The following is a 20,075-nucleotide window of genomic DNA, read 5'->3' as shown; positions in this document are numbered from 1 at the left end:
GAGGTGGAAGAGTGTATGAACTCTTCTCACTTTATATGCAAACTTAATAATTTTCACGTTGAGTAAATGGACAAGGATGAAATTTAAAAAAAATAGGAGTTGTGATGTGAAAGTATTCTATCATGGTAAATATTTTATTTACGTTTATATCAAACTAAGTAATTTAATTGTAACATTTAAAAATTAAAATAAGAATACACATCAATTAACCATGACACGTGATAAATGGTAGTGTAAGAACGCTACCGGGTGCTAGTAAGTTTTTGCTATTCTATCATTTGGCTGAAATTGAACCTCATCGGTTTATCCCCATAATAAATACTAGAAAACTTAGATGTCTGAACTAATATAGGGCCGTAGAGAGTATACATTGGCTTCGATGCCTCTATCTAATCTGTTACAGTATTATTATTTTGGAAGCAGCCACTGATGCTTGTATTAGGCAGGTTGTCTACATCACACCCTTTAGGAAACAGCCTTTCCCCCGATCCTCGTGAACACAGAATGCCATTGTTGTCGGAGAATGAAAACCACAAGTGTACAAAAAGCTGAAAAATCAAAAAATCACTAATCATTGTCTAAAGATTTTAGATTATTATTGAGTAGGAGTAGAGCGACTGGGCCGGACAAGATCCCGGTGGAATTCTGGAAGAGTGTGGGCAAGGAGGGCTTGGAATGGCTTGCTAGGTTGTTTAACCTCATTTTTAGGACGAAGAAGATGCCCGAAGAGTGGAGGTGGAGTACGATGATCCCGTTGTACAAGAACAAGGGGGATGTGCAAAACTGCAACAACTATAGGGGTATCAAGTTGTTAAGCCATACGATGAAAGTGTGGGAGAGGGTGATTGAAGGGAGATTGAGGAGGTGTGTGTCCATTTCTGAGAACCAGTTCGGTTTCATGTCGGGACGGTCGACTATTGAGGCCATACACATTGTGAGGAGATTGGTAGAGCGGTATAGGGCTGCGAAGAAGGATTTGCATATGGTGTTCATTGACCTGGAGAAAGCCTATGACAAAATACCGAGAGAAGTTCTATGGAGATGTTTGGAGGCGGGAGGTGTGCCTGTAGCATATATTAGAGTGATCCAGGACATGTATGATAGGGCTAAGACACGGGCCGGGCTGCCCTTTATATTGAAAGAATAACATACATGAGCTACTTTGAGCTATACTTCGAGAAACAAAATTTGACGTGCTATAATTAGGGTAGATCAATTCATAATTTTTGAAGAAAAAAAGTGCTTTTGAGTAGAAGCAAAATAATTTTGGAGAAGCAGAAAAAAGTAGCTTCTCCCCAAAAGTATTTTTGAGAAAAATACACGTAGAAGCACTTTTTAAAAGCTTGACAAAAACTAATTGGTGCTCAAAAATACTTTTCAAATTGATTAGCCAAACACAAACCGCTACCCAACCAAAAGCACTTTTCAGAAAAATATTTTTGAAAAAAAACACTTCTCAAAATAAGCTCATTTTAGAAGCTTGGCCAAAAGGCTATTAGTCAATCTCAAAAGTTGCTAATTCTCAAGGTTTATAGTTAAGACCTTACTAATATTTTGAGAGGTGTGTGGATACAGAGTCTTATTTTTAAAGGAGAGATAAAAGGTAGTTTAGACAAATATTGTTTAAGACTATCAAATATCTTAATTACTTAAGAAATGTGTAGAACTTTAAAACGCAGATAATATAAAACGAAATATAATACAAATTTCGAGAAGATAAACTTTAATCCAATTAACAAGATTCATATGGAATGACTGAAAGTAGCATCCTTTTTATCAGCAGTGGAATGCTTCGTAGGACCATTTGAATTAAAAATACATTGAATGGTTCACGCAAAACAAAAATAGAGCAGTATAGTGCGATAATGATATTGACTTAAAAATTAGAGAAAATGCCACTGTATAGCTGTTCTCAAAATAATGGCCGAAAAAATATATATTTTTTATATATATATATACATTCTGAATGTTATATTCAAAAATTATACAAAATATATACACTTTTTCGGCTACCGAATTGTATATGATCGAAACCGGGTTCGTCCATTGTTTGACCAATCGAGGCTAAAGTATGGCAGGTCAAAGTTCGCGTTCGGGTTATATCGAACCATGGTGCAAAATTAGATCGTCGAGCTCGTGACTCGGAGACCGATCAAGATCGAGATCGGACAAGATCGAGACCGAGCAGGATCGAGGAAAACTTACCGAGCCAAATAACGGAAAGCTGAAATATCCGCAATCGGTCGAGGATCACGGCAGAAATCCCGGCACGTATCAAGAAGATGCCGATTGATTAGCAAATCATGAAATTTTTTACCTTATATAGAATTGTACCAAATGTAGAACACCCCTACTATATAAAGGGGGGGAGGGGGGGAGGAGGTTCTAACCATTTGTAGAACATATTGTAACATGCAAAAAGAAGCAATATACTGATCAATTCTAATTCTTATCATCTTGTTGTTCAGTTCTAATACTAGTTGAGATATTTCTTGGCTCGAGGGTGATCAAACTCAGAGGCTACGACTATTCAATTTTGTGGTTTGCAATTACTTTATTATCGTCAGCTTCAATATTAATTTGTCTTCTCAATTTGTATCAAGTTATATCACGTATTCTTAAAACCGCGTGTAGATTCAATTGTTATCCAATTTCAAGGGTAAACACAAATGTAAATAGTTCCTGACAAGGGCTAAAAGTGATAATACCCTAAAATTTCAATTTATTCTAAGCCCATTGTTGAAATTATAAAAACCAAAATAACTTGTAATTGTAGCAATTATACACATTCTAATGGTCAATTTCTACAAAATAAGTTCACATTTAAAATTTAATTTATTGTACGTCCATTTTCAAAATCATAATAGAAAAACAAATAACTTGTAATTATAGCAATTATACACATTCTAATGGTCAATTTTCTACAAAATAAGAGTATCAAAATTTGTAAGAAAATGCATTTTTAAACCAAAAATTATAAAACATCAAATCAAATTGTCGTATTATAATGCATACAGTTTTTCTTTTGCATCTTTGTTTGTGTTTCATATTAATTCAGATTTCATAACTATTGATTTTATCCTAAACATTTAAGTAGTTTTTTGAAACTGTTAAGCAAAATAAAGCAAGGCCAGTGCAGAAATTTGAACTAGATTTGGTGGGGTGCGCCAGGCTTTGGCCGTAGTGCAACACCAAAGCGACGCACGAAGATCCAGATAGCAAGCTACCCTGAAGGACCTTCCCCTTAAATAGGGATGACAATTAGGGCGGGGCGAGGCAGGGCGGGGCGGGGCAATCTTTGACCCACTAAAATTTTGACCCGCTCTGTCCTGCCCCGTTTAGCTTTGTTCCAAAATTTTGCGCTGCCCTGCCCTGCCCTATTAAGCCCTGCCCCACCCTGCCCCGTTTAGATTCACTTTCATTTTTTCTTTATTTTTCATTTTCTAGTAGTCTAAATTTTCAAATGGCTTTGCTATTTCACTTAATACTTTCATTTCTTTTCGGTGGTTATCAACTTCAATTCGTATGGAATCCATCGTATCATCTTGTATACCTTAAACAATTGATGAACTTTTCTTCTATGGAAGATAGCTGTAAGATGCTCAGTTTCAAATTGGTTTGCTTTTTTAATTGGGAAAGTAAAATTCCATATGTATTTCAAGACAATTTCCTTTCAACTGAAATTTTATACTTCAATCTATATTTTAATACTTATTTGAATATGTTTCTTCTATTGTATTCATCTTTAGCTAAATTTGAATTAATTCAAAAAATTTATATGTATTTCAAGACAATTTCCTTCCATATAATTTCAACTGTAGCATTTTTTATTAATACCTTTTCCAACCATAATTTCACATTGAAGTTATAATATGACCGAACCATCTCAAGCAACCTTATTTCATTTTATTAGTGAGAGAACCCAAAAAAAAAAAAAGAGAAAAATCACCACTAGCCTAAAGGAAACGTGATGCGTGACTGAATCAAATATAAAGCCACTTTCCCTTTCAATTTCGTAGTCTCCTTGAAGAATCAGAAGGAAAAGCAGAATAGAACAACATTTTTCGAATAAATGTTGTTTTGTTTCTTTGTCACTAAACCCAGTTATATAACAACAGAGGCATTTGTTGATAAAGTATGGCGTATTATAGACTATAATGTCAGTTGCTAGCTACTTCAATATTTTAATTATACATATAGTCAAATACGTAGTCACGTACATAAAATCTTACATATTTATCAATTTATGAAAGAAAAGAAGACATGGACAATAAAAAAAATGTAATAATGAATTGGGCCTCAAACTACCTAACAGCCCACTAATAGAACTAAGGGCTGACCTACAACCTGGCCTGCCCCACTAAGATTTTTCAAAAATGTAATTGTGCCCTGCCCCGCCCTCATTGCCATCCCTGCTCTTAAAAAATTAAGTTAATATAAACTGATAAGAACAGATACTACACTTGATCTTAGCCAAAAGACCGAGAAAGGTATGCTTTATGTCGTACAAGGCCTTTCGCTTTTATATCAGTCCTCTCCTTTCTGACTTTTGTTAGCTGTCGATGTGGGATTTCCTGCAGATTGGAGAATTTTATGTTTCATATGCCCATTTTGTGCCTGAAGACACAACAGGGAAAATAGAGTAGTAACTCTTTGTTCTCACCATATGCTAAGTTTATAAGTTTCACATTTAATTAATGGACAAAGATGAAATATCAGCCAAAAAATTGATTATGATTTGAAGATCTGTTCTACCATTTGCCGATATTGAACCTCGTGGGTTTATTTTTAACAATAATAAGTGCTGGCAAACTTAAACAAATGGAGTTATGACAGAGGTACCCAAGTAAGGGTCCAACAATACAAGTATCCAAAAAGAAATGTTTCTATGTGCATATATTGAAAGAATAACATGATGAAGGGAGCCTTGGAGGTCTTTGCCGATTCCAATCAACATGGTGCATCTCTTAGTAGAGGGACTTCAAAACTTGACTAACAAGCGAGAACGTTGACTTTGAGAAAGAAAAGGGGTGCCCTAGCTGCAATCCTCGCCCCTATCTCTAAAGCCACTAAATTATCAGAAATCGTTAAGTACAATATACAAGTTGAGTTCGAGTAGACACTCACTCGACTACTAAACCCGAGTTCGAGCAAGTTCTCACTCGAGGACTATTTATAAAGCCTCAGGGCTATCTTTATTTCGAGTCCGAGTAGACACTCACTCGACTACTAAGCCCAAGGGCTACCCGAGCTTGAACAAGTTCTCGCTCGGGGACTATCTATAAAGCCTTAGGGCTATCTTTATTTCAAGTTCAAGCAAATTTCCACTCAATTACTAAGTCCAAGGGCTACCCGAGTTCGAGCAAATTCTCACTCGGGGACTATCTGTTAATCCTAAGGGCTATCTCTATTTCGAAGATCGAGCAAACGCTCACCCGATTGCTAAGCCCAAAGGTTACCCCAGTTCGAGAAAACTCTCACTCGAGGACTATCAACGAGGCCTAAAAAGGCTAGCTTTATGCCAAAATCGAGACCCTTCTCTCACTCAACTCGGGCTCAGAAGTCCCGGTAACCTAAGTTCGCATCAAATCAATCCAAGCCTAGTCCGAGGGTTAACGAAGAACTTTAAGAAGTATTATATTAGTCAATTAAAAACCTAAGGGTTTATTATGTTCCGGGCCCAGCATTCGGACTAATCGTTATAATTAGACACTTGGATTTTTCACAAACGAAGAAGAATGGAGAAATTCTCATATTAACAAAAGATGTTTACAAAGCCCACGGTGGGCCCTTATACAGAAACAAAGAAGCAAAAACAACAGCCAAAGCCCTAATCTACTTTCGGGGGTATATCTTCAAGAGCGATATCTTCGAGAACCTTTTCCTCGGGAACTCCATTTCGATCTTTAGAGCGGCACCTTCGGAAACCTCCTATGAAACAACAATAGATGAAGAAAAGGCTATAGCCTATCAAAGAGCAAAAGCTTTTAACGAGCGAAGAAAATTGTGGCCTGGTGAAAAACTTGGCGAGTATGGGTCTCGTCAGCACTACTATTGTGAAGCCACTTCTTGAGACATCGTACCGGTGTGGGATGTAAAAGTTAGTAGATAGTGCCACCTCACTCCATGGAAAGCAAAGGGAATGAAGCGCCACACCAGGTTGAAGTTAAGAGAGATGAGCAGCGATGTAAAATCCACATATCTTCTGATACGGGAAGAGTTTGGTGCCCTTCTCTTATTGTTTCGAGCCAACAACAACAACTTAGTATAATCCAACTTAGTGAGGAAAAGCTCTGAAAAAGAGCCATGGTATAACTGACAAAGTTGCTGCCGTATGACCTTGTGGTCACAGGTTTGAACCATAAAATAGGAGATTAGAAGAGGATATAGAGAAGGGAAAGGGCTAAAAGTTGTTGAAGAAAGAATAAGTGTAGTTTATGTTCAAGTAATCCCTTATTTATAGAAAAATGACGACGAAACTGACAGCGCATTCAGTGTTTTTTGGTAAACGGACCGGCGGTGCATTCAATGCTTCTGGGGGAATGAACCGACGGGATGTTTCGATCACTTCAAACGCCTACGCCACGAGCATGACCTCATCGCAAGAGGTTCGAGGAAATCGAGGTCAAAGACGTTTCATATCATTCTATTTTAAGAAACACGGGGACTATCTGTATACGGTCAAAATCGAGGAGTATGATTTTGAAGGCTTAAATCGGGCTATAGGCTCGAGTTCGAGAGATTCGAAGTGGGTGTCGTATCTAGCTAAGGAACACCTACCTCGGGGAAGTTGATCGAGTGTCTGGCACGGACCGCATCGAGGATAGCATTGTCGCGAAGTCAATCAAGAAAGATCGGGAATTTCTCAAGGATACGTGGACCTGGAATTATAGGATAAGGGTTGTACAAAATGGTACAAGTCCGTACTAGACCGTTATACACTTGTACCAATAGAATCCTTTACTTTTTATAAGGAATGTACTATATTAGGGAGTTCTCCTCCTATATAAATGGGACCCCAATCATATTGTAAAGGCATCAGATCATTCATTGCAATAGAACATTCTTATTCTTCTTGTTTAACGTGCTCTCCAATTATTCTTCAGCTTTATTGCCTTTACTTTATTGTTCATACTTTATTATTCTTAGCTGAGCTCGAGGTCCCTGGATAAGTCAAGCTCGAGGCCCCCTACTGTTACAACAACACTGATTTGGTTCTTTATTTCTGCTTACTTATGCTCAATATTACTTGTATAATCACTAGTATTAGAATATATCACGTATCTTTAAAACCACAAAATATCTTTAATTGTTAAGCTCATTTTTCGAGGTAAACAAAATCCGAAAACCTCTTTATATTCGAGATACACTAATCTAGATTTACGGCAGCCTATGAAAAGAGTTTAAAATTTTTTCCGCCTCTCATGGCTTAAATTCGAGAACTTCTCGTTAAAGGTGAAAGGTGATTAGAAAATTTAAGCTACTAAGGTGTCACTTAGAGATAAGACTTATTCACTAGTTTATGATCTTTATTCTCACATGATAGGAGTTTATTGCTTGAGTCCGTCACATTTTTATTTTCAATCGTATAATCTTAGTACAAAAATACATACTCCATCAATTAAGCAGTGTAAATCAAGGCCAATGCAGAAATTCGGACTAAATTTGGTGGGGTGCGCCAGGCCCTTGCAGTAGTGCAACGCATGAGCGACGCTTGAGAACCCAAGTAGCAAGCTATTTTAGTGGACTCTCCCCCTTAAAAAATTGAGTTAATATCGTGTGAGTCAATGACTCACATATCAGATATTAAACTGATAAGAACAGATACTACACTTATCAGGCCGAGAAAGGTATGCTTTATGTCGTGCTCGGCCTTCCGCTTTTATATCAGTTTCTCCTTTTTGCCTTTCGTTAGTTTTCGATGTGGTACTCCTGTAGGCTGGAAAGTTTTATGTATTTGATATATGCGCCTTTTTCTTGCCTGAAGAGTGAGAGGAAAAGAGAGTACGAACTCTTCTCGCTTTATATGCAAACTTTATAATTTTCACGTTAAATTAATGGACAAGGATGAAATTTCAGAAAAAAATAAGAGTTGTGATGTGGAAGTTTGTTCTACCATGGTAAATATTTATCCACTTTCACATGTATTTCAAATCAAGTAATTTAATTGTATCAGTTAAAAATTAAAATAAGAATATGTATCATTTAACCATGACACGTGATTGATAAATGTTACTGTAAGAACGCTACCGGGTGCTAGTAAGTTTTTACTATTCTACCATTTGGCCGAAATTGAACCTCATCGGTTTTTCCCCATAATAAATACTAGAAAATTTAGATGTTTGAATTAATTTAAGGCCGTTGAGTGTATACATTGGCTTCGATGCCTCTATCTAATCTGTTACTGTATTATTATTTTGGAAGCAGCCACTAATGCGTGTACTAAGGTAGGTTGTCTATATCATATCCTTTAGGAATCGATCTTTCCCCCGATCTGTGTGAACACAGCTGCCATTGTTGTCAGAGAATGAAAACCACAAGTGTACAAAAAGCTGAAAAATCAAAAAATCACTAATCATTGTCTAAAGATTTTAGATTATTATTGTGGAAAGCAATTGCAAAAGGAACCCAATTCGACAATAATCTGGTAGACGGGCTTGCATTAAAATAAGATCTTTTTTTTTGTTTAACCATTTGGCAGTCGAAACTTATTGGCTCGATTAATCTATAATTATATTGCGTAGGACTCATTTAAGAGGAAACCATTCTCTAGTAGGAATTTTTTTATTTTCAAGTCTTGAATCGGAAACCTCTGGCGAAATATAAAGAGATCTCATTCATCCTACTACATCTCTTGGTTAAATTTATTTGACGTTTAAATAATTAATGCTATTGCCATTTAAACTTTAATTTCTTCCAAGTCCATTGTAAAAGTTATACTAAAACCAAGTAACTCGTATATCCATGCACAAAATAAGAGTATGACGATTTGTAGGAAAAATCAATATTCGGTTTCAAAATGTTTCAATTTCATAGTCAACAATACCAAATCAACAACAATTTTTCTTTTAAAAAAAAAATGAAAACTTAACAAATCAATAGAATTGTAGAAAGGTCAAAACATAGATTTAACACATAGATTAATTTATAAAAAGGTCAAAACAGAAACATAATTTCCTAAACGACGACAGCTTGTCAAAATATAATGCAAGTTAAACCAAGACACAAAAGATCTAGACTAGATTTGGTGGGGTACGCCAGGCTTTGGCGGCAGTGCAACGCCAAAGCGACGCTTGAGAGCCCAGGTAGCAAGCTACCTTAATGGACTCTCCCCCTTAAAAAATTGAGTTAATATCGTGTGAATCAATGACTCACATATCAGATATAAAACTGATAAGAACAGATACTACACTTGATCTTAGCCAAAAGGCCGAGAAAGGTATGCTTTATGTCGTACAAGGCCTTTCGCTTTTATATCAGTCCTCTCCTTTCTGGCTTTTGTTAGCTGTCGATGTGGGATTTCCTGCAGATTGGAGAATTTTATGTTTCATATGCCCATTTTGTGCCTGAAGACACAACAGGGAAAATAGAGTAGTAACTCTTTGTTCTCACCATATGCTAAGTTTGTAAGTTTCACATTTAATTAATGGACAAAGATGAAATATCAGCCAAAAAAATGATTATGATTTGAAGATCTGTTCTACCATTTGCCCGATATTGAACCTCGTGTTTTTTTCCCCAATATTAAATAAACAGAGTTATGTCAAAGATAATTACCCAAGCAAAGGTCCAACAATACAAGTATCTAAAAAGAAATGCTTATATGTGCATATATTGAATGATAACACGAAGGGGAGTCTTGGAGCAACGGTAAAGTTGTTTCTTGTGATTGTTACGGGTTCGAGCCGTAGAATCAGCTACTGATGCATCAGCGTAGGCAGCCTGCATCACACCCCTTAAGGTGCGGTTCTTCCACAGACCCTGCCTATATCACACTCCTCATGAGATGCGATCCTTCCCGAGTCCCTGCGTGAAAGATGCATCGTGCACCGGGCTGCCCTTTATATTGAAAGAATAACATACATGAGCTACTTTGAGCTATATTGCGAGAAACAAAATTTGACGTGCTATAATTAGGGTAGATCAATTCACAACTAATTTCTGTTTCACCTTTACAAAAACCCAACCTCATTCATACCCAATTGGGAGGCCCTTCAGACTTCAATTGCAAACTGATGTTAAGCAACAACAGAGCTCGACGTCCAACTACTTCGCACTTCCATCAAAGCATTGCATTCTCAGCATCGTCGCACTTAGAAGCTAATCTTCTTACCCCCAAGAAAATGTATACATGATGGAGGTTGATTGTCAACGCTCTTCCCGACAATAAATGTTCAACTGGTTCTCCAACTCTCCTTTGAGAAGGTTCATCTTAGCCGTAGTCTGATAGCAACAAGAAAAACATCACAAAGTAGCTTGACATGATAGGAGCACAACTAAATCCATAAACTCGAATAAAAAGGCCACCAAATGATAGAATAATCAAGCCAAAAAGCATTATGAATATCTTTAGTTTGCAAGAAGAATACACAATATGTGGAAGCTATAAGGTATGAAGAAATCACATAAAAAAAGAAGTATAGTTTGACCCGAAATATGAAAGAATTATTTCCTAAACTTTTAAGCATCAGCGACATGTTCCTTAAAATAAACTTATTTAAAACTGGGATAGCCTTTTCTTTACACCAGAATACTGGCATATGCAGAGATATCGCACATAGCCTCTCGACCTTCATAAGGCAGAGGTAAGGTCTGTGTACACATTACCCTCCCCAAACCCAACTTGTGGAATTTCACTGGGTTTTTTGTTGTTGTTGTTGTTGTTGCTGCTGCTGCTGCTGCAGAGATATCGCACAGTCACAGACCATCAAGCAAATTCAACTTTCCTTACCGGAGTTGTAAAGGTGGATTCAGATATCATTCTAGTATCATATCCTATCATAGGTGCATGATAACCCAAGTTTCATATGAAAATTGAGGCATACATAGTGTTCTTGAGGACAAAGAGTACATCGTCGATAAGATTTCTGGACATACTCTAACAAGTTTCAACCTTCTTACTAGAAACGAACTGAGATAGAATGCAAATAGCAAACAAAAACAGATAAACTACTTGATACTGTAGCATGTATAGTGAAAAAAATGAGAAATATTCCTGCTATACCTTTTTCTTTACTTCAACTCGAGCTTTCAGCATCACGTCTTTGACATTTTAATTTCTCATATTAGCCGGTACATGATGCTTCTACATTGATTCCTGGACCATAAAATAAGGCTGTTAAGTCACAGTACATGACTTATTAGGTTAATATAATGGTCGCCTTTCTTAAAAACTTGCATGAACAAATGGTTCAAATCATATTCTTCATATTCTTCATCTCTTTGATTTCTCTATATCATCTCTTGCATTAGAGGCAATAAATTTTCTTTAAGCAGCATGTAGATCTCCCTCTTCTCTGGGTGAGACTTGTCTCCCACAAAAAATATGTGATTTTTCCCATTGACTTCTATTTCACTCATACCGGGTACTTTTTTCACATTCCTCTCCTTCATTTTCTTCCTTACTTGCGCAAAATCACCCCATCTCCCAGAAGCAGCATAAGCATTTGCCATTAGTACATAAGCTCCTGAGTTACCTGGTTCACGCTCTACTATTTCATCGCAGATCTGGTTCGCTACTCCAACATCTCCGTGCAACTTGCAAGCGCCAAGTAAAGCCCCTAAAACCGCACCATCACATTCCTCCGGAGGCATCTGTTGCACCACCCGCATAGCCTCGTCAACTAACTTACCACGACCTAAAGTGTCAACAAGGCAACAGTAATGCTCAGCCCTCGGTTTTAAACCATAGGCATGCCTCATAGACTCGAAAAACTTTTGACCTTTCTTAACAAGACCGGCATGACTACAAGCTGACAAAAGCCCCACAAAAGTGATCTCATCTGGCTTGTTACCGAACCTTAGCATTTGCGCGAAGGCTTGTAATGCTTGGTTTCCAAGACCATGATTAGCATATGCCAGTATTATTGCAGTCCATGAAACAACATCCTTTACTTTAAGATTCTCAAAAGTGATCAATGATGAGTTTATATCTCCACATCTGGAGTACATGGTGACGAGAGCATTATTAAGCGTAGTGTCTTGGTCAAATCCGAGCAGTAAAACAAGAACATGAGCTTGCAATAACTCCAGGATCCCCCCACATGAGGTCACTACACTGGTGAGAGTAGTCTGATTCGGCCTTAAGCCCGATCGGAGCATGCTAATGAAACACTTCAAGGCTTCACCCTCATGGCCACTTTTTGCATACCCGTCAATCATTACATTCCAACTTACAGTATCTTTATTAGGCATCGAATCAAAAAGTTCATCGGCCTTAGCCACTAGGCCTTCATTAACGTAGGCTGTTATCATAGCATTCCACGCAGCAGGATCCCTGTTTGGCATTTGATCAAAGTACTCTCTTGCCATTTCTAACAACCCATTTCGTGCAAGACCAGTAACGATAGTTGTCCAGGAAACTGCATTTTTCCATGGCATCGAATTAAATAGTTCCAAAGCTTTGTCCACTCTCTTGTCATTTAAACAACCTTGAATCATAACATTCCAAGAATATAAATTACGTTCAGGCATCTTATAAAAGAGCTCAAGAGCTTGATCCACCTGATTATCTTCAACATAAGCCCTGATCATCGCCGTCCAAACAATAACATTTTTCTCAGGAATCTGATCAAAAATACGTTGTGCCTCATTAATCAAACCATTTTGAGCATAGCCCACCATTGCTGCAGTCCAAGTAACCACATTTTTCTCAGGCATTTCTTGAAGCAGCTTTCGAGCTTCATCCACTCTACGGTTCTGAAAATACCCGGAAATCAAACTGGTCCACGCATAAACATTTCTATCCGGCATTCGTTCAAAGATTCTCCGAGCCTCATCGAGTCTGCCAACTTTAGCATAAGCATGAACCATAGCAGAATCAGACACTACATTTCTCTCAGGCATGGAATAAAACAACCTCTCAGCTTTAGGAAGGTCCTTATGTTTTAAATAAACAGTAATCATTGAAGCATATGAAACAACATCTCTTTGAGGCATTTCGTCAAACAACTGCCGAGCTTCTTTAACTTTGCCTTGATGGCCTAAAGTCATAATCATTTTATTGGAGCTAAAAATGGACTGTCTTGTGGTAGATTCTAAGTGGGGTTTTGACTGTATATGTATTTGAATAGGTGATTTTGGTTTTGAATATGTTCTTGAAAGGAATGGACACCTCAAAATGCGGCCATAATCATTACTCAGCAAATAATGTGAACTCCCAACTATAAATGAGTGGCTTAATTTAATCAAACTTCTGGCTTTATACATGATTATTTGTTAATAATCTCTGGTGGGAAGAGGGATTAGCTATGGGATTATTGTTGTATGAAAATACTAGTGGCAGTAGTAGATAACTAGATACACGTGTGATAGGAGCAGAAATTAGAGACATGGCAATGACAAAGGACATTTATACCGGTGGATGAGAGGTCTCGGATTTCGAACCTTAACTATGGAAAATTTTTTGGTAGGGAGCGCTTGCCCCCGAATGGGGCCCTACACGACGTAAATCCGGATATAGTTACGCTCTAACGCGGAGAACAGACACGGGTGAAAACCAAAAAAGAAAAGAAAAAGACAAAGGACAGTTATGGAGGAATTATTTTGTAGCTAGCATAAAGTTTTGGAAAAAGGCAACAACTTTTGAGAAAAGGTTTTACACTAAAAGAAAAAAATTCAAAATTTTTTTGGAAAAGACTTTAACTAAATAAAAGTTATCAAAAAAATTCAAGAAATTCTCTAGTCCAAACGACTTAGTGGGCGTTAGGACATAAGAATTGTAAAATTTCAGAAAAAAAGTGAATATTTTTTAAGTGAAAATGGTATTTGAAAGTTAGAGTCGTGTTTGGATATGAATACAATTCTTGGCTGTTTTTGAATGTTTGTGAGTGATTTGAAGTGAAAATTTTGAAAAATAGCATTTTAGAACTTTTCAAGTTTTCGAAAAATTCCAAAATTCATCTTCAAGTGAAAATTGAAAATTTCTTGGCCAAAAGCTGATTTTCGAAAAAAAAAGTGAAAATTTTTGTATAGCCAAACGACCCCTTATTAGACGAACCTTGCGGAATAACCTTTAGGTATTAAAGCCAAGGGGGTTCAAAAAAAGGAAAAAGTTAAAAAGATTGTAGCTAGTAGGAATAGAACTAATGACCTTACAAAGGTTTTGAACCCCCTTGACCACTACGCTATGCTTTTGAGCTATGTCAAGGAGATTCAAAACATAATATATAGAGGTAAAAAATAGCTTTTATCTTATATATACAGTGTAATTTTTCGGCTAAGGGGAGTTCGGATGAACGCCCTTCCGCCCCTAAAACCGCCACTGCTCACAGAGTCATGAATAATGTCATTATCTTCTTGAGCAAAATCACATCCTCCGTTAAGAAATCATGTTAAGAGTCTCTTAATCGAGCTAACATCAAATTCATGTGTTTTAAAGTGACTTTGCGTGCTTGAATTTCGTCGACCAACATAAGTGCTTAAACTGATTCGGGATTGTAAAAAATAAAATTACTGTTTATAAAATATTCAACTTGTTGCAATATTTAATCCATTAGATTCCGTTTATATAGGAATAATTTGGGTGCATCTTAAAGAACACTTACCTATTAGAATAGTAAAAGAGATTTTATATTATGATTTTATCAATTGTCGGAATCCTTCCCACTATGTCTCTTATTATCTCGTCTTAAATATTCTCTACCGATCATGAGCACTTCAGGTGTCGTAATTTTCTTTCGAGCAACTACAACAATTTACTAGGCATATTCTCCTGCACTACGCTAGCTGGCACTATTTTATCACTTACTATGACCACGTCAAAGCTTTATTATTGCTAAACTCACCACGTCAAGGCTTTATTTTTTCTAAACTCACGTTTAAACCCGCCGTATTGATTCCTCATATGTTAGGAGTGACGTTGTTAAACAACCACCTAAATATGTACCCTAGCAATACGTAATAAATAGACACAGTCAATCAATGGTCTGAAATAAAAACGTAGTTGAACAAATAAAAAAATTAAAATGCTCAATTGTATAAAAACATACTTTTGGTGAACAAAACAATGACAATCTGAAAATATTAGGAAAACTTTCATTCGAAAAGGGCATAATTTTAAACAAATTTTTATTTATGACATTGTATTGGATGTAATTGCAAGATCCAAATCTTTAAATTACAAAGGACATAAATTTATACAGTGACGCTACCGGGATTTCAGTGGCGACTAGAGGAAAATAGTGTTCGCTTGGGCCAACCTCAAGCTGATACTGGGCTATAGGCCCAAATATTTGGACTTAAGATTGGGCAGGGCCGCGCGAACACAGGCCTCCACTATCACAAATTATGACATAGGCTCGACCACTTGGGCCGACCTTAGGCTAGCACCCCTCCAAAGTGCAATAGAGGTCACAAGCCTAGGCCATGGACCTTTTTGATCGCCCATTGACCCCGTCCAGGTAAGTATGTTAACCCGTCAGCTTAGCCCAACTTTTATTGTACAGCATTTGCTCATTCTCAGTTTGTATTCGCCGATGTGGGATTAATAAACTAAGGAAGAAAGATTCTAGCCAAATTTCCATTATTAAATATGTCTAAATTAGAATATTTAATGCTAAATTTCCTATCTTCTAGGGTGAGTTTTCGGTGATTTTTTTTTTATTTTGAAAAATTTGTCGCAGCATATTAACCTTCGGAACTATAGAAGTTCATAGTATTGAATAATCAAATATGTAGAATATGTCTAAGTATATCCGAATGGCAAGGCTTGCTAGTTTCCTAAAGTACACTCGCATTTGTCTATCTATATCATAGTTAGCTTGGAAGGAAGGTCTCAGATGTTTCCTCTATCTATGCCATACTTGGGATTCACTGACAGCCAACATTGAGAACCCGAGGCAACCTAAACAATGACAATAAAACGTTATGACTGGATTCAATTGAAGTTCAAAAATACATATATTAATTATGCATTATAAACCAAGGCCCGATAAGAAATTTAGACTAAATTTGGTGGGGTGCGCCAGGCCCGTGCAATAGTGCAACACATGAGCGACGCTTGAGAGCCCAGATAACAAGCTACCTTAATGGACTTTCCCCCTTAAAAAATTGAGTTAATATCGTGTGAGTCGATGACTCACATATCAGATATTAAACTGATAAGAACAGATACTACACTTGATCTTAGCCAAAAGGCCGAGAAAGGTATGCTTTATCTTATACACGGCCTTCGACTTTTATATCAGTTCTCTCCTTTCTCGCTTTTGTCAGCTTTCGATGTGGTATTTTGTAGGCTGGAGAATTTTATATTTCACATATGCGCCTTCTCCTTGCCTGCAAGGGAAAGGAAAGAACTAATTCTTCTCACCTTATGCAAAACTTATAATTATCACGTTGATTTAAATGGACAATTTCAGCCAAAAAGAAAAAAGTTATGATCTGAATGTCTGTTCTACCAAATAATGCGAAACCATAAAGGAGTAGCTTAATTTAATAAAACATCTAGTTGTATACATGATTCTTTGTTGATAATCGCATATTATTGTATGAAAATAGTTGCAGTAGTAATTGTTGGGGAAAGTACAACTAATTACAGTTGAAAAATATGATGAAGAAAAATACATTATGTCACACCACTTTTTGTATCCCCCGAAATATATGTATGTATGGGTTAAAGAGTTTTTCCAATTAAAGTGACAAAAACTTGAGTAGGGATTATTTTATTGTTCAGAGTCGCCACTTGGAATTGATTTTTTCGGTGTTCCAAGTCACCATTTACTTGAATCCCTAGTCAAAGGAAGGTTTGACTCTATTTTTATCGGTCCGCGAAAACAAAGTTCGGATAAGGAATTCTGTTGACCGGGGAGAAGGTATAAGGCATTCCCCGAGTCCCGTGGTTCTAGCACAGTCGCTTTATTGACTTAAACTTGGCTTGAATTAATTTTGGACAAACTGTGATTTATATTATTTTCATGTTGTACCTATCCGCTTTTATCTCTTGATTATTAGAGAAATCAAAGAATGTTTTTGAATAATATAAAAAAAATGCCATAACCACGCTACGCGAGCGAATGCGTGATCGAATAAAAAATAATTAATTAATTTGTCATAATTGTGCCTCGCAAGCGAATCCGAAATCATGACAATCAATTATTTGTAATACTTTTAAAAAAATACTACATTTGAGAAAATTAGCTCTTTAAAATTTACAAGTCAACCGTCGCGCTACTCAAGCGAATGCGTGATCGACGAAATTTATTATTTAATCATAACGGCGCTACGCAAGCGAATCCGCAGTCATGACAAACAATTGTTAGCAAGTTATTTACTTCTAACGAATATTGTAGGACCTTGTTGAATTAAATTATTGAATGTTGAACATCACGTTACGCAAGCGAAACCGTGGAATTAGAGCGCACCTGCTAATTGCCTAGCGTTCGATATAATTAATTGGAAGAAAGTGAGTTACTTAATTGGTATATAAAAAAATATCTGATTTTTATTTCTATTTTTCTAATCTTATTATTGAAAATATTATGCAAATAAATGTTGGACCAACTCTATCTATTTTAAAGGGATGGGCCAACTTCTTTGTTAAAAGGGGAAATGGGCCAGCTTGTAAAGACCTCTTGGGCTGCTGGAATTTATTACTAAAAAATGGGCCAAGAAATGGATTTTTATTGGCCCAATGCTATATAGAAGAAAAGGGTAATTTTGTTGTTTAAGGTAAATGGGCCAGCTTTTATTTTTTGGTTCAAAAGGCCCAAAGTTGATACAATATTGGTTCTTTAACTTAGTTTGCATTTATGACCATTAACTACATAGCCACAATTGTATAAACACACACTTTACAAAAATAGCCACTTTTGCAAAGCTGGCAAAATGGCCAGATTCAAAAAAACACTTTACAAAAATAGCCACTTTTGCAAAAATGGCAAAAATGGCCAGATTCGAGAAAAAAAACAGCAATCCTAGAAGCAATGTTGCATTGAAATTTCAGCAACTAAAACAAACTCATGCTATGTGTTATACACCTAAAGTCATTCATGGCATACTTAACATTGTTACTCGAATACAATAGCTTGAAAACATGCTTAAAAATCCATAAAACTACTGACATATCAACTTATTCCCATTGCTAAAAATACATACATTACGAGTCTTAAAGGATTACCTGAATAGCAAAAGGATAAATGGTAGTCCAGCAATTCAACCAGCATAAAAAACAGCAGCACAACAACAGCAAAATCAGCAGCAAATCCGTGTTAAAACAGCCCGAAAACTCAGAGGAGAAACCCAGAAACAAACTCTAAAGAGGACTTATACTTTTCTAAAAGTTTGCACTCTAAAATCAACTCCTAAAGCTCACAATTTCAGCTTACTTTCCATGTGTTCAAGTGCTGATTTTTTTTTAATGTTTTTGTGTGTTTTTTCCTTCTCAATTGTAGTGTGTTGGAGTCCTTTATAATGAAGAAAGGGCAGCCCTTAAATAGGCAAAGAAAAGCCAACTTTTTGGACAGATTTTGGTTCCCCAAAAATCTGTCCAAAAGAGGCTGAATTTGTGGGCTAAAGGCTGTCCAAAAGGTGAAAGGACAGCCTGAAATCTGCTATGGCAGGAGCCAAAGGGTCACTTCAGCCACCCTACTAAAATAAAGCTACTAGTACCCTATTTCATTATAAAAATATCTAAATTTCAGATTTTAACAACACCAATATCAACCTATTGATTCAAATTAAACCAAGTATTAAAACATGTAATTAAATTTCAACACATGTATTGTGAACCAACATGAGCAAAACAAAAATTAGCTATTAAAATAAAACGGAACGCACGATATCGCCGAAGCGATTTAACAAAGACAAACATAATCAGAAAATGGATTAAATTAAAAAAAACAGAAACTAACTCTAAAAAAAAACAAAAGAAAAAGAAAAAATCAGAAAATTAATAACGGGGCCGGGATTGCGATTTTACCATATACTCGAGCATCCGGGAGACGACGATAGGCAGTGGTACGACTTTGGAGCAAGCTTCTATTGTTGATATTCTTGAAACCGAAAAATTCCGGCGAATCCGAGTCCGGTTTCAATAATATCAACGACACAACCTTGCTCGAGGCCGGTTAAAGAAAAGAAACGGGCGGAAGTGTGCGGCAGTGGCGGCGGCGGGATGGCGGCAGTAGGGGCGGCTGCCGGCGGCGGTTGGGTTTTTTGAGGTTTTGAGTTGGAGATATGGAAAGAGGGGGACAAGAGGAAACCGGTGGTGTAAAATTTCCGGAATTTGGGGTGGTGGGCGGCGGCTAGGGTGGTGACGGCGCGACTAGGGTTTGATTTTGTTGATTATTGGTGGAGATTTGGGGGATTTGGGTTGTGGATCTAGAAAGAGGGTGATGAGAGGAAAAGAATGGTGTAATTTGGGGGTGTTTGGACGTTGGCCGCCGCCGGTGGCGAATTCCGGCGGGCGGCGCTGGGCGGCGGACAGGCGGAGGGGAAGAGAGGGGGGAGAGAGTGATAAGAGAGAAGAAGAGAAAAGGATTATGGGTGGAAATGGGGAAAATTTTCAGATTTTGGAGGCTTTAAATACCTAGGACAAGAGTGAATGAGATCCATTGGATCAAGGTGGAATGGAGGGGTAAGATTTGATCTTGTTTCATTTAGTGAAACGACGTAGTTTTGATCCAAAACTACGTCGTTTGGACCCTCCTCTTGGCAGCCCCTTGTGGACCGGATTTGGACGAAATGGGCTCAAATTTTGGGCCAATTTTGGCTCAATTTTAATTAAAATATACTAGTCCAATCCCTACCCCATTTATCAAACCATTAATCAACTCTTGAAACTTATACATACAAAAAATAAGAAAAACACACACCCACACCCACACACACACACATATATATATATATATATATATATA

The 20,075-nt window shown here is 37.1% G+C and overlaps 1 protein-coding gene across 1 annotated transcript; it reads right to left on the bottom strand.

Moving 5' to 3' along the window:
• Positions 1-9,889: 9,889 nt before the first annotated feature.
• Positions 9,890-13,733, bottom strand: LOC109211390 (pentatricopeptide repeat-containing protein At2g35030, mitochondrial-like). The gene is made up of 2 exons (XM_019374926.1): positions 11,225-13,733; positions 9,890-10,443 (listed from the first exon to the last, which is right to left on the bottom strand). The coding sequence occupies exon 1, from the start codon at positions 13,426-13,428 to the stop codon at positions 11,452-11,454; it is 1,977 nt and encodes a 658-aa protein (XP_019230471.1). The 5' UTR covers positions 13,429-13,733; the 3' UTR covers positions 9,890-10,443; positions 11,225-11,451.
• Positions 13,734-20,075: the final 6,342 nt, after the last annotated feature.

Source organism: Nicotiana attenuata, unplaced genomic scaffold, assembly GCF_001879085.1.
Source record: "Nicotiana attenuata strain UT unplaced genomic scaffold, NIATTr2, whole genome shotgun sequence".
Lineage (NCBI taxonomy): Eukaryota > Viridiplantae > Streptophyta > Magnoliopsida > Solanales > Solanaceae > Nicotiana > Nicotiana attenuata.
This window is presented reverse-complemented; position numbering and strand designations above follow the sequence as displayed.